This window comes from Terrapene carolina, unplaced genomic scaffold (genome assembly GCF_002925995.2).
Source record: "Terrapene carolina triunguis isolate 2854851 unplaced genomic scaffold, T_m_triunguis-2.0 Scaffold66, whole genome shotgun sequence".
Taxonomy (NCBI): Eukaryota; Metazoa; Chordata; order Testudines; family Emydidae; genus Terrapene; species Terrapene triunguis.
In genome coordinates, this window is record NW_020664417.1 from 94,359,014 (window position 1) to 94,378,688 (window position 19,675).

Sequence of the window (19,675 nt, forward strand, 5' to 3'; positions counted from 1 at the left end):
CGAATTATCTAAATTCGGATTAATCCTGTAGTGTAGACATACCCTTAAAGGTGTATGGTGACAGGAGGGACCAGCACTGGCTTTCTAATTTGTGAGGCCCTAAGTAATAGTGAGACTCGTGCTTATTGATGGAGGAAATTCTGCAGGAATCTCACACTTTTCCCACTCCTGTTTCCATTTGGGGAGCTATTACTCATGACCAGTTCCCTTCTGGTCCCACTCTCAGTTGCCAAATCTACGTGGGGTCCCAAATAATTGCTTGTATTACTTGTTCTCACAGCCCTCTATGAGACGTACAATTATCCTTTACCACACCCGATTTTTCTGGAAGACATTTGTATCTTATCACACTGCAAATAAAGGAAAAGGAGGAAGAGGAAAAAATAAAACAGTAGCATAAGAAAATTCAGATAGTTTCACATATGTTCAAGTGCCCATAAGTTAGTGGTTTGTTTATTTTTAGGATAGTATTTTGGCAAAAAATTCATACGGATATATTTACCGAGCAAGTACAGGGAGATATAAATTCCAACTCTTTGAGCCATCCTGGATGACAGAGCTTCACAGAAGCCTTGCCAATGAAGAATGCTGTGGAATGGGCGAAAACAGTACCTCTAAGACAGTGGTTCCCAAACTGGGGTTCGTGAACCCCTGGGGGTTCGCGAAATGTTACAGGGGGTTCTTGGAAAAAAATTCCCTAATGGTGGACAGAGCTGTCCCTAGGGACCCCGGGCAGCATGGGGCCAGCACCCCGGAGCCACTGGACTTCCACGAGCTAAGCAGATCAAAGCAAGCAGATCTATCACACTGAGGAGATTTCAACTTCAAGACTCCTTATAAGAAATGGAAAGGGAGGTGGATACTTTTTGCTGTTTTTAAACTTAAATAGGCAGCTAGTATTGTTTTTTTTAATTATTCTGAAGAACAAGTTTAAGCTTTGTTGTAATGTGCATTGTTTGCCTGGACTGCTCAAGACCTGAATGCTTGTGTAAGAGGAACTCTTTGAGTTGGCTTCTTAAATACCGTCATGACGTTTCACATCTGATACTCCTTGATGAAACAAAGGAGCCTTGTCTTATAACAGGCTTATTCAAAGTGATACAAGCTACGAAAGTGAGATCTTGGAAGAGTGTCGCCATTTTCATAATGTAATAAAAATACTGTAATGATAAATAATAAATAGTGTGTAATATGCATGTCATAAAAACAAATTTTATATTTCCCAGATCACTGCTTTTATAATTTATACTCAAATAAAGGAGAAAATCCCTGGAAATATTCATTTTTAGGAGGGGGTTCGCGAGACTTGACACTTTAGTGAAAGGGGTTCACAGGTTGTTGAAGTTTGGGAACCACTGCTCTAAGAACTGCCCTGGCCATGCTCTCCAACCCCCCAACTCCCATGCCCCTTGGGCCAGGGCTCCACACTTTTACTCCAGTGCTGGCTCACCACAGAGAGAAGTCTGCATCCACTTTCTGCAGCCATAACCTGCCCTTGGCACTTTCCAGACCCCAGGGTCTCTGGCAGGATCTATGCTGGCAGAAGTCAATGGACTCTCACATGAATAAGGTCTCTAACACTCAAACTTTTATTATTTTATCACTTCTATGGATAAGGTATCTTCCCCCAGAGTGTTCAAGAAGCTGAAGAGGTCACAAAATGGCAATTTCTTCCCCTACTTCTTCCTCTGCCCCCCTGCAGCAATTTGGTTTTCAATTAGGTTGGCCATAAAGGTTGAAGGGGAAATTTCTGGGGATCCCCAGAAATTTAAAAACTAGCAATGGGCGACCAGTCCGATGTGAACAGCAGAAGCTGAATATCAAGTGTCATAGCTTTTTCAGACATTCCAAGGCCAGAAGAGACCATTGTGATCATCATCTGACCTTTGATACACCCCAGGCCATAAAACTTCCCCAAAATATTTCCAAGAGAATATCTTTTAGAAAAACATCCAAAATGGTCAGTGAGGAAGATTCCACCACAACCCTTTGGAAGTGGCCCCCAATGGTTAATTATTCTTACTGTTAAGAAATTATGCCTTATTTTAACAGTGAGAGTTAAAAGAACCAGCTCAGAGGAGGGTTCTGGGTTCATATGCCACTAGTGAAATGTCTTTTTCCCTGAAAGGCCCCCTCTATCTATGCCCCTAGATCCCTCAGCTTCAGAACAATCAAAGTCTTGTATACTCCCGAGATGGAGATGATAGACTTACTTAGCCTGGCTTCAGTGGTGAGTCAGAAGAAATAACTCTGCAGACTCTTAGAACTTGTCATACTCTCCGTGCAGATAATTACAACAAATTAGCCTCGCTGAAGTTTAACACATTTCTATATATTATTTTTGCTGATGTTTAATAAGGATTGAGAGCATCTGCTGCTAACACAAGGAGGAAAGCTGAACTAAGATGAATCAGTTGAAGAGGAACCACTGGACATAAAGCTTTAGTTTTAAAAAATAGTCTCTCAATTTGAAGGTCTTGAATTAAAGCACACTATGACCTTCCAAATGCTGATTTATGAGACTCAATTATTAATAACCTTAGTGTATAAGTCCTTATCTATTCTAGTTCAAATGTCAGGGGAAACAAAAATACAAAAAACAAATCACATCAGTATGTAGGGAGGAAAACTCAGACAGGTATTTATTTTTCATGAAGGTAGCTGAGATACAAAAGCTCTGAAAGAATATTGACACCTTCCCTTCATTACTTCAGGGTGATGGGGGTGGCGGTGGAGGGAGTCGTAGGTACTCAAATAACACAGGCACAATATGAAGAGAACAGAACGTTTCATGGAGGGTCAGGTTTTGTAAGGTATGTTACGTGGGAATATTCCTTGTTCAGTAATTAACGTTTCAGAAATAAACTTGTTACTCTGGTTTTCCCTGCTTTAAGTGAGTGCCCAGTGGGATCCTTGTGAATTCATAAAGTTCCAATCAAAGCACAAAGAATGTATATATTTGTATCTTTCTTTCATAGAGCTTACTAGTAGTTTGTAACACCCAGTTAATGGGCCAGATTCTCTGCTGCCATAAATCGGTATCACTCCATTGATTTCAGAGGATTTTTGCTGTTTTACGACAGCTGAACACCTTGCTCCATGATTGAAGCCCAAAAGCTGATTGCATATGTAGAGTAAATGATCTTTCTAATGTGACACCCTGGGTGAGGTAATATCTTTTATTGGACTAAAAGATTGGTGAAAGAGACAAGCTTTCGAGCTATCTAGAGCTCTTCTTCGGGTCTGGGGAAGAGCTCTCTGTAAGCTTGAAAGCTGGTCTCTCTCACCAACAGAAGTTGGTTCAGTGAAGGATATTACCTCACCCATCTTGTCTCTCTAATATCTAATGACCTGTCTACAACACCACTTTATACGACAATGGAAGATATCTTTCTAATGATGTATGTCAACTCCTAGAAGTTCCAGTCCATGCTTTGATTCATTCAGAATGTCTAAAGTATATTTCAGAGAGAGGTTTACATAACACAAACAATGTAGGACTAGATTCTGGTTCAGTTATGCTAGTGTAAATCAAGACCAATAACTCCATTGACTTAAGAGATCTCTAGTATTCAGCTAGCACGGTAAAATTGTGCTCTCTTTTTCCAAAGCAAAGAATTTTTGAACAGATGTGACTGCCTAATTTGTTCCTAGTATACTAGCAATGTTTTTTCTCCCTCTTCTCAGTTTGCAGATGTTTCCATGTATCATGCAATACTGTATGATCAATTTGAATTGTGCAGCAACAAATGAGATATCTCATAGGAAATGAAGGGCAGTGCTCATAGTATCTTCACAAGGAGAAAAAGATTAAGTAAGACACACTTCCATGACATTGTGGAGGAAAAAACTTTTCAGAATGACAACTTGATGGCCAGCAGTTAATGAAGGATCCTGTAAGCCTAACAGACAAAGAGACTATAAAACAGAAATAGAAATGCTGTTCTTTGGTCCCATCTGCTGCAAATTACTGTCCAAATCGTGATTCTATTGATTTGCCAGCACTATATCAAATTTTAATCACCATAAACGATAGACTAATACAGGTCAGCCCCCAACAAGTGCTTCTAGTAGATGACTTTGATTATTTTGGACATCCCTGGCCTTTAAGTTTATATGGGAGGAAACTGATAGATCCATGTAGGGCTTCATAAAATCCTGCTTTAAATTAATTCATATTTATGCAAAGTGTGTAGGACACTCTGTCTTTTGGAAGGACTGTGTTTTAGTGGGAAGCGATGCAGCACCAAATTTAAAACAGCTAAAAATAAAAGTGCTACACATGGTAAGATTAACAATTGTTGAAAGGAAATTTCAAAACAGAATAATGTAGCTGATTTTGGCTAACTGGTCTTTGAATGGAAAGTTTAAGTCAATTTAACCCTTCGGGCTCAGAATTTCTTGAGGCTCACGGTACCAGCAGGAACTTTGGACCCCCAACATCTAAGGACTTAATTCCATTTGCAATGAATAGGTCACAGATGTGAACTTACTAAGCATTCCTTCTACTGATGCAGAAGACAGTTTTCACATCTATTATAACCCCCATCTAATATTTTATATTGTGTCCTCAGGGGAAATCAGTTTAGGTCAAAAAAACTGACACCCCATTCAGATACAGCACATCATCACCGTTCTTGATTTTTTTGGCAATGTCCTTGATTTTTCCATTGAAAAATGTTCCAGCCCATACTCACTGGAGCAATGTTCCTCATCAAGATGCTAAAATAAAAGTACAGAGACCTTCTTTCAGTTAAAAACACTGAGAATTACATCATCTGAAACTTTATTTCTTTTTCACAAAGACTCGCTGTGTCCTCCATCAGATCAATGACAAGATGGTTGCACTCAATCTATTAATTTATTTATCCTCTCCAAATGACAATAGCTATGGACAAACTACCATAGTGCAATGTAGTGATGAGTTTGTGAATTTTGATTATGGGTCAGTTGCCATTTCAATTATGCCATTTCCCATTCTTCAGAAGTTTATAACATGATTCTCTGAACATCAGATTCCAACTTCGGTACTTTATGCACGTTATAAATCCAGCTGCAATTCTCCCTTATACTCCAGCCTCACAATGAGCGCAGCTGTTGTTTTCTAGAGCAGCAGCCTTTTGCCCCTCCCCACACCCACACACACCAACACACCCGCCAAAAGATCTGTTTATATACTCCGTTTTGTTGTTGATGTTGTTTTAAAATGGAGTTTACTATTTAGGTAAGAATATAAGAATGGCCATAGTGGGTCAGAACAATGGTCCATCCAGGCTAGTATCCTGTCCTACAACAGTGGCCAATGCCAGATGCTTCAAAGGGAATGAACAGAATAGGACAATTATCAAGTGGTTCATCCCTTTCATCAAGTCCCAGCATCTGGCAATCAGAGCCTTAGGCACACCCAGAGCATGGGATTGCATCCCTGTCCATCTTGGCTAATAGCCATTGATGGACCTATCCTCCATGAACTTACCTAATTCTTTTCTGAACTCAGTTATTATTTGTGGCCTTCACAATATCCCCAGGCAATGAGTTCCACAGATAGACTATGCACTCTGTGAAGAAGTACTTCCTTATATTTGTTTTGAACCTGCTGCCTATTAATTTCATTGGGTATCTGTTTTTCTTTTGCTACTTCTATTGGGAGCTAAGAAAAATTGTAATTGTTTATAGAGCAGTCTTTTCACCTCTAGGTTTATGGTTCAAATCCAGCACTGGTAGTGCCCGAAAGATATTATTGTACAGTGCCTGTTCCACATCACATGAAATTGGTGACTTCTCTGTAGTTCAAAGTGGACATGTGACCACATCATGTCACTAATTGACATCCTTATTCACTAGCAGGGAGGCCCGACTGAATATGAGTGGCGATTGACCTATCCTTTCCCGTCTCTATTCATAGTATTTCCAAGTCCTGGTTGAGAGATGTGTGGGAAAGCAATGCCACTGATAGGGCTGCACATTTCATGAGCATTACACTCACTTTCAAAAATACTGTTCAGAAATAAATAATTATGCTATTTACTAGTTGTAACGTAAAACCTTCCAATTATTTAAGTTGGAAAAGTAGCTGCAGAATGTACATTGTGTTACATTCCTTGACTTCTGTCATTAACATATGCACTGTGGGACAGATTCTGATTCTTATTACGAAGATATGAACACAGAATAAGTCCACTGATTTACATCTGTGTAGCTAAGGCTTGGTCTACACTAAACCCCCAAATCGAACTAAGGTACGCAACTTCAGCTACGTGAATAACATAGCTGAAGTTCGAAGTACCTTAGTTCGAACTTACCTCGGTCCACACGCGGCAGGCAGGCTCCCCCGTCGACTCCGCGGTACTCCTCTCGTCTAGCTGGAGTACCGCAGTCGACGGCGAGCACTTCCTGGTTCGACTTATCGCGTCCAGACAGACGCGATAAGTCGAACCCAGAACTTCGATTGCCAGCCACCGAACTAGCGGCTGGGTGTAGACATACCCTAAGATGAGAATGTGGCCCTATATCTTGCATTTTCATAGGTATTAGTGAACCTGTCACATTGCAGATAATTCTGTTCTTGAGAATGAATTGGCTATTGGTTCTGATTGCCCAGGAAATCTACCTGCTTTGGACAAGTTACTGTGAAAAGTATTGTGAAAAATATCAATGTATGACTGAAACTTCAGAGACCTAACAGTTAACCAGAAAGAATAGTACTCAACAGAGAATAATAAAACATCAATTAATTAGCATTAATATAATGCTTTGCATCTAACTAAGCATTGAATAAATATTAGCTAATTAATCATCTAAACACCTTTTTGAGGGTAGGTATTATTATTTATCATTATCCTTATGCTACAAATGAGGAAACCTAAACACAGAGGTTAAATGACTTTTCCAAGGTCAGACTTTGACTTGAGGATAGAACTCGGGAGTTTAGTGGCTTTCAATCGTGAGAGGAAAAAATTTCAAAAGCACCAAAGTGACTTATGAGTTGAAGTTCCATTTAAAAAAATAACCAAGGGCTTGTCTACACAGTGCAGCAATGTGCACCAGAAGAGGGGTAATTCTAAAACCCACTGTGTTGCACACTAACTGTCCCACACAGACTAGAGAACACTAGTATGGTCTACATGGGCCAGTTAGTGTGCAACACATTGGTGTGCTTTAGAATTCACCTTCCTCTGGTGCACATTGCTGCACTGTGTAGACAAGGCCTTAGGCACTTAGGAGTCTACATCCCAGTGACTTTTCATAAGACTTAGGTTGCTAAGTGTCTAAGTCACTTCTGAAAATGAGATCTTCCAAGGGCCAATGTTTCAAAGGTACTTAGGTGTCTAAAGCTGCAAATAAGTGCCTGGTGGGGTTTTCAGAAGTATCTACACAGGCTGGCACCCAACTCCCACAAAATGAAAATACATTCTGTAATACAGTTTAGAAAAACGTACAAGTGTTGAAGTAGGGCATACATTTTGGACACTTGGCAAGTATTTCCCCTTGATTAGTGTTATTTAATGTTAGATTTTGGTACTCCCACATTTTAGCAAAACATTAATTTCTCATTAGGTAAAGCTATTTATAGTTAGTAAGATGATCACTCGTAATCCAGGTAAAGAAGGTAGTGGGAAGCCATTTGGAGGTTACTATTCCCGAATGCGGCGAAGTGTTGACCCCGCTCCCTCATAAAAGGGACAGAAATAGTCAACACAGGCCTTAATGCAGGATTTTATAGTGCATGTTGCAGAAGATCTTTGAAGAAAGGTAATTTATAGAAAAGTACTGGAATACACGTAAAGTAAATTATCCCTCCCCTTTGGCTGGCCAAACGTCTACGAAAATGTCACACTTACACAAGTACATATTGTTCTGAGCCTGCATTCTGCATGTACCCAAAACACCCATTAAACTCAGTAGGATTTGCAAGGAATGAAGAATCAGGCTCCAGAGTCACGGACCGAGACTGTAGTGAAGCCTGGTGCCAAATTCCTCTCTGACATAAGTAGGCACAACTCCAGTGACTTCACTGGAGCTGCGCCTGTCTACACCAAGGGTGACATTGGCCCTCTGCCTGTGAGAGAATCTTTAGCTCCTTAATCATGAACATATCATCTTTAAATCACATTTTGTAAGTGTGATGGGCAGCACTGCCATCTATTTTTTATTTGCAAAATAAGTGACACAAGCAACCACAGAAGCTTGGCTGCTATGACATGCCTTATGCATCTCTAAATAAAAAATGATCAGAACATTTTAGCTGAATATACTACTGTATATGGGCAGTAAGCCATGATTTCAACTTGACATGTTCTCTTGGGGCATATTTTCCAATGAACCTACTCACCTGAAGTTCAGAATTCTACCTACCCTTCAAGAAGGAAGTATCCATAACATGAACTTGGTTTTTTTTTACCCTGCAGAGCAGAAAATCCCCTGCAGGTTTGGGGTGGAAATTTCAGACTCAAGCACTGTCTAAAAGCTAAGCAGCAGATCCTCATCTGGTGTAAAAAAAGCGTCACAGCTCTATTGATCTGCCCCAATAGCCTAGAAAAATAGGTACTACGGGCATGAAGAAATCCTTTTCTGAGTTACTGGGATGTAGAAGAGTACACTAAATACAGGCTCAGATTTCTTTTGAAAAATGCATGTCTAAAGTTAGCTCCCAAATTTAAGTGACACATTAGGCTCCCAAACTCATATTTAGGCACCCAACTTGAGCAGCTTCTTTTTGAAAACATTGGCCTTTAACTGCTATTTTTTTTCACTTTCAGTTTCCATCTCTTAAAAATCCACCTGTCTGTTTTACAGTTTCATGCTTTTGTAACCCACAGATCTCCTGGGTGTGGTGTTCTGTCCCCCTCTCTCTCTCGTCCCCCCCTCACTGCCACTAGATGGGACAGAACACCACACCCAGGAGATCTGTGAGTTACAAAAGCATGAAACTTTAAAACAGACAGGTGGATTTATATATATAAAGTCAGTTAACTTTTAGCTCATGCGGTAGAGGCTCATGCATTAAGCTCCAGAGGTCTCAGGTTCTATCCCGCCTGCCAACAACTGGGGTCTGTCGGGTGTTACACTTTAACAATGCAGTTAGACCCATGTCTACAGAATTGTGATTGAGGCTGCTATAATACTAAAACATATAAGGCTACTGTTCAGTTTGCTACTTACTATGGTACTTCATCCCATTGTCATCAAGAGTGCAATACAACATAGTAAGCCAGGTTCACAAAAGCAGCATTGTACAAAAATGAACGGTGTAATATGATCATAGATTCAGAATCATAACACAGTCGTAATGTTTGCAGAATTAAAATGAAAGTACCTAGAGGCTATTTTCTTTTTCACTGCTACTGCACCAGTCACCAGATAGCAATAATATACATGTTTATCTTAATGCAAAGCACCCAACCCTGCAAGGTGCTGAGTTCCCTCTTCTCCCATTGCAGATGCTGATACTCAGCATATTGTAGTAGGCGCCCAGCACTGTCTAGAATCAAACCCCGAGTTTTTAAACAATAAGTATCAGTTCCTGATCTCAGTTAGATGGATAACTTTAGTTTAAACCAACCAATGTAAGTGAGATCAGAATCTGTCCCTGCAGTTTTTAAGAAACATAATCTTTCAGAATTATAACCCAATATTCCCTGTCAAATCAGCACTATCCAAGAATTAATTTTAATTAAAATGCATGTACCATGAATTGTTATAAAAAGATGTTACTATGAGCTGCGTAGTCTTCAAAAGAGGGCTAGTAAAGAGGAGTTAATAACCCCATATAATATCAAACACTAAACAGTATTTGTATTTTCAAGAAATGAAAATTTTTAATAGTTCTTAATCTGTCATGGAGAGCAAACTTGGCTGAACAAACATGTTTGACTAGTTAAAAAGTCATCGAGGTTCCTGACCATTATGTTTTGTTTGAATTATAACTTGAAAGAGGCAGTTTCAGGAACAAAATCACTGCAGTACTATCCTTGAAACCAGTTAGTTTGCTAACATTGCAAAGTGTCGATACAGAGAGAAGAATAACATAGAGAAACCCAGTTTGTGTGTGTGTGTGTGTGTGTGTACTAATACAAAACAATATACTTACATACACACTATATAATATATAATACACACACACAGGGTGGGGGAGATGACCAGTTTTAGACTATTACCCATTTTATGATGCTTTCACTATTTTAGCTAGACAGTCTAATAATAATCTAGTGTGCTCTCTAAGCAATCACAGTCAGATACAACACACTGAAGCATCTATTTGGCTTCCTGCCTGGTATAGAAGACAGCCTGCTATACTGCACTGCTGGTGAAGTTTAACTGAAATCTGCTTGCTGTTACTCAAGTTACTATTGACAAGACACAGGAAATTCTGCATAACACATGTTCAGCTGGTTTAATCTTACAGTAAAGCACAGGGCTGTCCCTGCCTGTCATTTTTACAAATCAGTAGATTTCTAAATAACCATCACAAGTAAACCTCAAATTGCTTAAATCCCACACGAAAAGACTGCAACATTTCAGCTAATTTATCATTTTCCTTGACCCTCACAAGGCAATGCACTCTAATGCCGCCAACAGCATAACTTACCTCAACTAACTTGTTGGCATGTTCACGGAAAACTTGAGCGTATTCCTTCACTTCTTTCTCGTTACCACTCTTTGCAGCCTCAATAAGAACAAGTAATGGAACATTGGTCTCCAGGAATGAGTCAGATATATGATCCATCACTGCCTTCCGTAGCTGTGTTAAAAGAAAGTGGAGCAGTAAGTAACTGAAGAGTTATCAATACACATTTCCAGCATATTGATCAGTGAGTTATAGTTGAGTACGTGTAATATCTCAATGTCGTACAACTTTTTTTTTTATAGTATTTATGGATTTGTAGCATTTGTTTTTGATTTGTAGGAATTTTTGGTAGCACTTAAATGTCCATAACTAAAGGCTTGGTTCTGCAATCCTTACTCACTCAAGCAATTCCACTGACTTTCATGGGACTATCCAGCTGGACAAGCATTACGCACATATGGGATTGCAAGTCTATGGCAGCTGGTAGGTACCCAACACTTTTAAAAGTCAGGTCAGGTCTTTTAGGAGCCTAAATGTAGATTTAGGAGCCTAACTTTAGGCAATCATTTTTAAAATATTGGCCAGTGTATTTCCAGACCTCGTGTAAAATCTGTACTCAGTATTACACTTAGCACATGCATGGTGTCTCATTTTCATTAGCGAATCTCTAGTGTGAACAATCTGAAAACTTTCCCATGCATTTCATAGGCAGGATTAACAAGCGTATAGAAAATGTATTCTTAATGAAAAAACAGAAGCCATTAAAGATTAAACACCTGTTCTTCCTTAAAAAAAATACCCAGATGTTTGGGGGGGAAAAAAAAAACCACAGCCCACTACTTTAAGGGTGATGGCACAAACTTGCCCTCTGCCATTCTGCAAAGTACTAATCAATGTCAGACTTTCCTAGTATCTGTAAAATGCACAAAAATGTGATTGAAATCTTAAATAATGTTTCATGGAGATGTCACTGCTCTATGATAGTGTGGATGGCAGACATATTTTAGCATATTTCCTTAAGCTTTTGGGTATAATTGTTATTAAAAATGAAAAATTGCAAACTCAAAGCCACCAGGCTGGGAGACATCTAGCCTGAAGGTCCAACCAGACGTTAGTCTCATTAAGTGATATATTTTGTAGCTAGATTGAAGGTCAATTAAGGTAATCATTCAATTTTGTAATCCACACTAGAAAGCTTTAACTAGCTGAGGTCCCATCAATGCTCAAAATTGCACAGATAATTACTATATCGGTAGCTGCAATAAAAAGAGGATTCAAGAGCCCTGTGGAGTTCAGCTGCATTGACTTGTGTGCGGTTTTTCTTCAAAGGGAAAAGAGAAACCAAAATATTGCAGGTGACCACTCCATCCATTATCTGGTATGGAAAACGCAAGCGCCATTAACAAAGCTGAGTGGTTTGAAAGGCAATGTAATGTTTCCTTTGCTAAAATGATGACAATTAAAATAACACAACCACAATTAGTAATAGAGTAATAAAAATGAGATATTATATTGCCCTGCCAAGTTGATTAAAGTGCTTCAACATAATTGGGGATGGGGATAGCTCAGTGGTTTGAGCATTGGCCTGCTAAAACCAGGGTTGTGAGTTCAATTCTTGAGGGGGCCATTTAGAGATCTGGGGCAAAAATCTAACTGGGGATTGGTCCTGCTTTGAGCAGGGGGTAGACTAGATGACCTCCTGAGGTCCCTTCCAACCCTGATCTTCTATGATCAAACTTTTTCATAAAAAAAAACTTGACAGCTATGACCACTGCCTATGATGTGGACCAATACTGTCTCATATTTCCATGTTCTCCTCTGTCTGTCTGTGTCCATCTGTTGTCTTATATTTATATTGTAAGTTCTTTGGGGCAGAGACTGACTTGTTCTTTGCTCGTACAGTGCCTAGCACAGTGGGGTTCTGGTTCCTGATTGGGGCTCCTAGGTACTGCACTAGTAAATAATTAAAATAAAATAAATAAATACATAATAGAATATTAAAACATTGAAAATTTAATATAAAATAACATATGAAAGGGCAGGTGATACTCCATAGTATCACAAAACCTAAGGTGCATTATGAGGCCGACAAGTCTTCAGTCACTATCAGATTTTTGTAAGGTATTTAGGTGTATACAGAAGCAGATAGGAGCCTAGTGGGAGGTGCCTAACTTTCATTGATTTAAATGGGGGTATTCATTGCCTTATAATGATAAGCTAAAATAAGCTCTTTGAGTCTAACACAGAGAAGATTAGGGTGACTTGATTACAATCTATAAATAGGTATATGGGGAACAGATACTTAATAATGGGCTCTTCAGTCTAGCCAACCTGATCCAATGGCTGGAAATTGAAGGTAGATAAATTCAGCTAGAACTAAGGTGCGAGTAATTAACCATTGGAACAATTTATCAAGGGTCGTGACAGATTCTCCATCACTGATCATTTTAAAATCAAAATTGGATGGTTTTTTTTTTTTCCTTTAAGAGATCTGCTCTAGGAATTATTTTGGGGAAGTTCCCTGGCCTGTGTTATACAGGAGGTCAGAGTACATGATCACAATGGTCCCTTTTGGCCTTGGAATCTAAGATACGAACAATACAATTTTTACTCTGGCCAATGCAGTATTATATTTCTGACTATGTCGTGATGCTCTCTTACCATATAACATTAAATCTGTAAGAATATCTAAAAATACACCATTGATTTTCATTGGTAGTATCAAGTACCTCTACTCTTAAAAAACACATTAGATGTCAATGAAAAAGGAGATCATCAGATAACTGCAGTTTGGACCTTAATACTGTAAATATAGGATTTATTTATACAGTAATGAACATCTAACTTATGATTAGAGCTGGATACGAGGGTCCTGAGTCCACAGTCACAAAAACTGAACTGTTTTCAGAGTAGCAGCCGTGTTAGTCTGTATCCGCAAAAAGAACAGGAGTACTTGTGGCACCTTAGAGACTAACAAATTTATTTGAGCATAAGCTTTCGTGGGCTAAAACCCACTTCATCGGATGCATGCAGTGGAAAATACAGGAGGAAGATATATATATATATATACACACACACACAGAGAACATGAAACAATGGGTGTTACCATACATACTATAACGAGAGTGATCAGTTAAGGTGAGCTATTACCAGCAGGAGAGAAAAAAAAAACTTTTTGTAGTAGTAATCAAAATGGCCCATTTCCAGCAGTTGACAAAAAGGTCCTCACAGGTGTCTGGTCAACTGTTTTAGCCCACGAAAGCTTATGCTCAAATAAATTTGTTAGTCTCTAAGATGCCACAAGTACTCCTGTTCTTTTTGCAAAAACTGAACTGTTAGCATTCTGCATCGTGGCTGATTTGATAAATATAAATTTAGTAAATCCTCGTTTAGTTTATGTGCTATTACTCATAGATGTCAGTAACATATTTCTGAACCCTCATGTAGAGAGTCATTGTAGTTTCTTTATAAATTGATTATCTGAATTTTTGGATGCCCTTGCATGGAAGTTGAAAGGTACAGATAACAGTTTTTATATATGCAGGAAACCACAAGTTTAACTATCCATCAGCACAGGCTATAAGGAATGACTTGACAAAATCATTTGTTAAATGTGACAGACTATGAACATAAGGCATTCTTCCAATAGCTTAAACAGGTGCATGACAAGGTAATATTAATGGCACAAGACAAGACATTTAAAGGTATTAGCTCAGCACTACCAGTCTATTGTATCCAATTAGGGCTATTTATCAATGTAAATAACTGCTGGAAAAGCTAATCTTGTATCTTCCTCTAGGTCCTGCAGCAAAGTCCAGCCAAAGTGATGGTTCATGAATGAAGAGTATTTAAAGTTTTGCATGGATGCCATTCTTTCAAAGGGAAATGCAAAAAACTTGTATTTAAATGGGCATATAAAAAGTGATAGCATAAGGAAAGATTAATCTATAGGAAATTACTTAACAAAAGATGGACAGCTCATCGGATCTTGTGATCATATAAAGATGAGCTACTTTCTTCTACAATTCCTTAAGAGCTTCCCTGATGCAGATGCAAACACTGTACTGTATATTGCCATTTAGAAGCTGTGTCTTATATTAAATTCTCCCTCCTTGTAGTTTAAAATCAAGGGTGGCTTCAAAATGAGCGTGGTTTCTATTAATTACAGGGTAAAGTTCTACTTACTAATAGAGGGTGGCATCTAAATGAAAATCATTGTTATTAAATCGAGTATGTTAAATGCAAAGTTAATCAAATTAAATCCAAAAAAGTTGATGTATCAGCCAAGCACAGAGATGTGACGTGTAAGCAAAGCATGCAAATATTCTTTTAAAATCATGAACAGTCTACCACAAGGCACATTTTATTCCCCACCTAATACAATCAATGAAGTCAGTTTATGGTGCACAGAGTAAGTTACTGTTGTTCATAGCTGGGGGTTCTCCCATTCTAAGCACTAGTGGGGTCTACTTTATCATTGTTGATTCACAGCTCTAATTGCACATTCCAGAATGATGCTTTTCATTGCTGTATAACAATTTTAGAACCAAATGTCTCTGTGCTGCTTAAAGTCATGTAGAGAATTAAATGTCTAATCCTGACACTAGAAGGTAATGCCACAGCAGGAGATTAATGGCTCTAACAGATCGTTAAATTTTATAAAGACTGGCAGTATAAAGCTGTCTGTAAAAAAAGTTTACTAACCCTTTGTTCGTAACTATATCACACCGCAAACAGCATTGCATTCACCACTTTCTACTTAACACCAGGATATATACTGAACCCAGCTCCAACCACATGGCTTGTTAGTGTTCTGCAGCAGCAATCAGCTACAGACAAACGGAAACAAACTTTTCAACTGCAGTTCTAGTGAATGAAGTATGTCTCCAGAAATGTTATGAGGAATTGAGTTTTCAGGTACAATACAGTGACCATCAAAAGCTCCTGTAATATTTCATAACAGGAATTTAATAATTTGCATTAGAAATTTTGAACTATAGTCACAGAAGAGGAGTATGTGAAATGTGAACCGCAGGCCTGCCCTAGTGCTCTCTCATCTTCCTTTGCTGGCTCAGTTTTCTGAAGCTCAGGGGTGAAAGTGGGCCAGGCCGGGCCGGTACAGCATACCGGTAAGAAGCCAGTACCAGCCCGTACGCAGCGCTTTAAGGAGTGTCCTTTGTGGTGGCAGCACTTTAACGTCGCAGCCCCTGTTGCCCCCTTTTAAATTGCTGCCAAAGACCCAGGCAGCGCGGGCCAGGCAGCGCGAATGGGCTGGCTGGGGGAGACTGAACCCCAGCCCTTCCGCCCGAGGCCCCACCTCTTCCACCTGAGGCCTCGCCCCTTCCGGCCCCCATACCGGTAAGAATTTTATATTACTTTCACCCCTGCTGAAGCTCCAAGACGATTTGCAGCCTAGATCCATGGCAGGATTCCTTTCTTTTCTAGTGACTGTTCCAGTAACTGCAGTGGTGATGCAGATTTTCATATGCTCCTGCAGAGCTCTCATCCACTACCCATGTATTAAGACTCAGTGTAGCTGTCATTTAGATTTCTTTTACCCCAAAGATTAGGAGGGCATTAGAAATCTTACAAACAAAACACCCTGAGAGCAGCTAACCCCACACATGATAGCTCCTGACAAAATGTTGGGTAATTACACTATCTACAGAATAAAGAACAGGAGTACTTGTGGCACCTTAGAGACTAACAAATTTATTGATCATAAGCTTTCGTGGGCTACAGCCTACTTCATCGGATAGAATGGAACACACAGAAAGGAGATATTTATACATACAGAGAACATGAAAAGGTGGGAATAGCCATACCAAAAAAGGCTATTCCCACCTTTTCATGTTCTCTGTTTGTATAAATATCTTCTTTCTGTGTGTTCCATTCTATGCATCTGATGAAGTAGGCTGTAGCCCACGAAAGCTTATGCTCAAATAAGTTCGTTAGTCTCTAAGGTGCCACAAGTACTCCTGTTCTTTTTGCGGATACAGACTAACACGGCTGCTACTCTGAAACCTATCTACAGAATAGTTATTTTGTGAACCCAGTTGTCAATGCATTCATCCTGTGCCCACAGTAGCTTAAGTGGGGAGAAGGTTGAACATTTAAAGCCCGGCCTCTGCGCTTAGACTTTCACTGCAGATTTCCAAGATCAACCATAAGTGATGCACTTGAGGATTTGAGCATCAAGGGAAATAGTTCCCAGAAGAATGTTACTACAAATAAATCTGATAATTCATTTCATTGTGTCTTTCAGTGTAGGACCTTTTTCTCTTCCCTAAACGTGATTAGTGATTATGAGGGAAAAGTCTGGGGCTGATATTACTGATGGAAAGCAACTGCAAATAGTGATTTTTTTCCCCATAACAATTTGAAGGAGGACAGGAAGAGGAAGTCTTCTCCAGCAGTAAAACTACTAAGGGTACAAATTCCAAAAGCATCCAAGTAACTTAGGAGCACAAGGCCCCGATCTTTAAAGGTATTTAGGCCTTGCTCCACTCAGCATTGCAATGCCTGACTTTGGAGACCAAGTCTCATTTTTTAAAAAGTGACTAAGGCTAGGTCTACACTACAGCGGGGGGTCGACCTAAGATACTCAACTTCAGCTACGTGAATAGCGTAGCTGAAGTGGCGTATTTTAGGTCGACTTACCTGGCTGTGAGGACGGCAGCAAGTCGACCGCTGCCGCGCCGCCGTCGACTCCGCTACCGCCTCTTGCCACGGTGGATTTCCGGAGTCGACGGTAGAGCCATCAGGGATCGATTTTATCGCGTCTTCACTAGACGCGGTAAGTCGATCCCCGATAGACCGATTGCTACCCGCCGGATCGGCGGGTAGTGAAGACGTGCCCTCAGGCACTTAAGGTCCAGATCCTCATAGGTATTTAAGTGCCTAACTCTCACTGATTGTAATGGGAGTTAGGCACCCAAATACCTTTGAGGGTCTGGGCCTTAGGGGCCTAAGTCCTACTGACCAAGAAACCTAAGTTTCTTAGGTGCTTTTGAAAATGTGAAAAAGGCAGAGGAGCAAATATGACAAGTTCTTGGGGCAGAAACTGACTCCCACTATAGGTCTATAGAGTGGATAGAACATTGTGGCCCCAACTCTGTATAGAGTCCCTAGGCACTACCACAATACAAATAATAATAAATTACCATAAGAAGGGAACAAACAGGGTAGTAAGAAGAAGGGAATGGGCGGTGTGGTGAGTACAGGGCCGGATTTCCAATTAAGCATAATAGGCATGTGCCTAGGGGCACTGACGGGTGCCTTACCTCTCTAAACTGTATGCAACACAAAGGTCAGCTGTAGGAGGGAACGGGGGTGGGCGGAAGATGCTGTGCCTAGGGGCGCACAAGGTGTAAATCCGGCCCTGGCTGAGTACAGGGGAGGTGGTGGGGGGAAAAGGTAGAGCTAAAATATAGGCAAAACTGACCAGTGTTTTGAAGAAAAGACTGGGAGTTTGAAACTGTCGAAGAAGGACACAGAGTTTGGTGTACTTTGTGAAGAGGAGTGACAGAGTCAAAGTGATGGAAGATGATTTTTTAATGTTTGCACTTTGGGTGTTACGGAGAGGGAGAGGTAAGAAGATGGGAGTCCAGAAAGGAGCAAGTTACAGCAGTCAAGGTAAGAGATGATGACTAAGGCATGAGCCAGGGTTTTAGAAGTAGAGACAGGGTGGAAAGGAGGGATTTAGAAGATGCCACAGAGGAAGAAGTGACAGGATTTTTATGAAAGGCTTGGGGGGGCATGCAGGGGCAAGGACAATAAAGTGTCAAAAATGACAGTGCAAGTGCAAGCCTGAGTGACACAGATAGAGCAGCTGTCACTGGAGCAGGAGAAAGGTAAGTCAAAGAGAAAGGTAATGGAGGAAGGATGAGAAGTTCATGGAGTAATCATTCCATTTCACTGACAGCTACAAGTCATGAAATGCTGTAATTCTAATGGCAAAATGATGCAACATATATTGATCAAGTATACTGCACTGCAGGGCTATATATTATATTTTAACTGTAATAGTCACAAAGGATATGAAAATTAGGGGCCAATATTAAAACTGGCTAATTGTCTTCTGTGGCTAAACAGTCTGTGGTTACATACCCTTAGTATTTGTATCATTGTGGTATTTCCCATAGTAAGTATATGCAAATGTAAAGGAGTGCTGTAGATCGGTGATTCCTAAAATTTTGGATCATTGACCACCAGAGGTCCACAGATCACTTGCTGGGTGGTTTGTGGACAGCTGACTGGTCACCAGGTGCTAACCCTCCTTCTTGTTTCCCACTGTTAAAGTACATCAACATAAGCTAAACATACAAGAAGTACTTTTCTAACATCACTTTTTCTGTCTGCAACTTCTGCAAATTGCCATGAGGAAGTTACTTGCTCATGAAAGGGAAAGGAACATCAATCACAAATGGTAAGAGCATGGTCCATGAAATACTCTCTGTTAAGGTATGCTCCAATGTCACCGTTTCGTAGTGTGTTTTCTTGAGGGGTTTCAGTTTCTTCTGACAGACCCTCCTTAGTTTGCTCTGTCAGGTCAATGTCTAGACCCTCACCTCCAATTATGTCTATCAGCCCTTCACTTTTTGCACTTGCAGTTTCCTTCCATCTTCTAGCTGTTCTCTCAAAGGCAGCCTGATGTGAGGCTGTCACCCCTTTGTTGTCCCAGGCCTTTCTGCTTTCCTTTCTTTCTCTGTACTCTCCCCTTTAAAGCAGACTTTGTTTCCTCTCTTGGTTGCTGCTGTGGGTGCCTGCTTCAATGATTGGCAGCTGTGGCAGCTGCATGTCTTATGGTCAAGCTGCTTGTTTGTAAACAGGAGGGACTCTGCGCCCACTCCACCCCAGTCTATGTGCAGTCTGGGGGTTGTTGACCCTGTTAATATCCTCCCCTGCAAGGCCAAAGCCCAGCCTTGGCTGGCATAGGCCAAGTCCCTGGACTGAAAAATGGTGTTGCAATGTAAACTTCCTGCTTGGTACTCTATCCAAAAGGCATATGGTTGTAATGACAGGTACCATCTCATGATCCTCTGATTTTACCACATTTAGCCAACACAAGGGAGCATGAGCCTTAACGAGTGTGAACGCATTCCCTAG

At 40.2% G+C, this 19,675-nt stretch overlaps 1 protein-coding gene across 2 annotated transcripts in view; it reads right to left on the reverse strand.

Moving 5' to 3' along the window:
- Window positions 1-19,675, reverse strand: part of LOC112105333 (catenin alpha-2) — a 164,114-nt gene that overhangs the window by 133,617 nt on the left and 10,822 nt on the right. For both annotated transcript variants that reach the window (XM_029910684.1, XM_029910683.1), the window contains exon 2: window positions 10,589-10,741. In XM_029910684.1, the coding sequence (XP_029766544.1) occupies window positions 10,589-10,741 (153 nt within the window). The remainder of the gene's footprint in view (window positions 1-10,588; window positions 10,742-19,675) is intronic.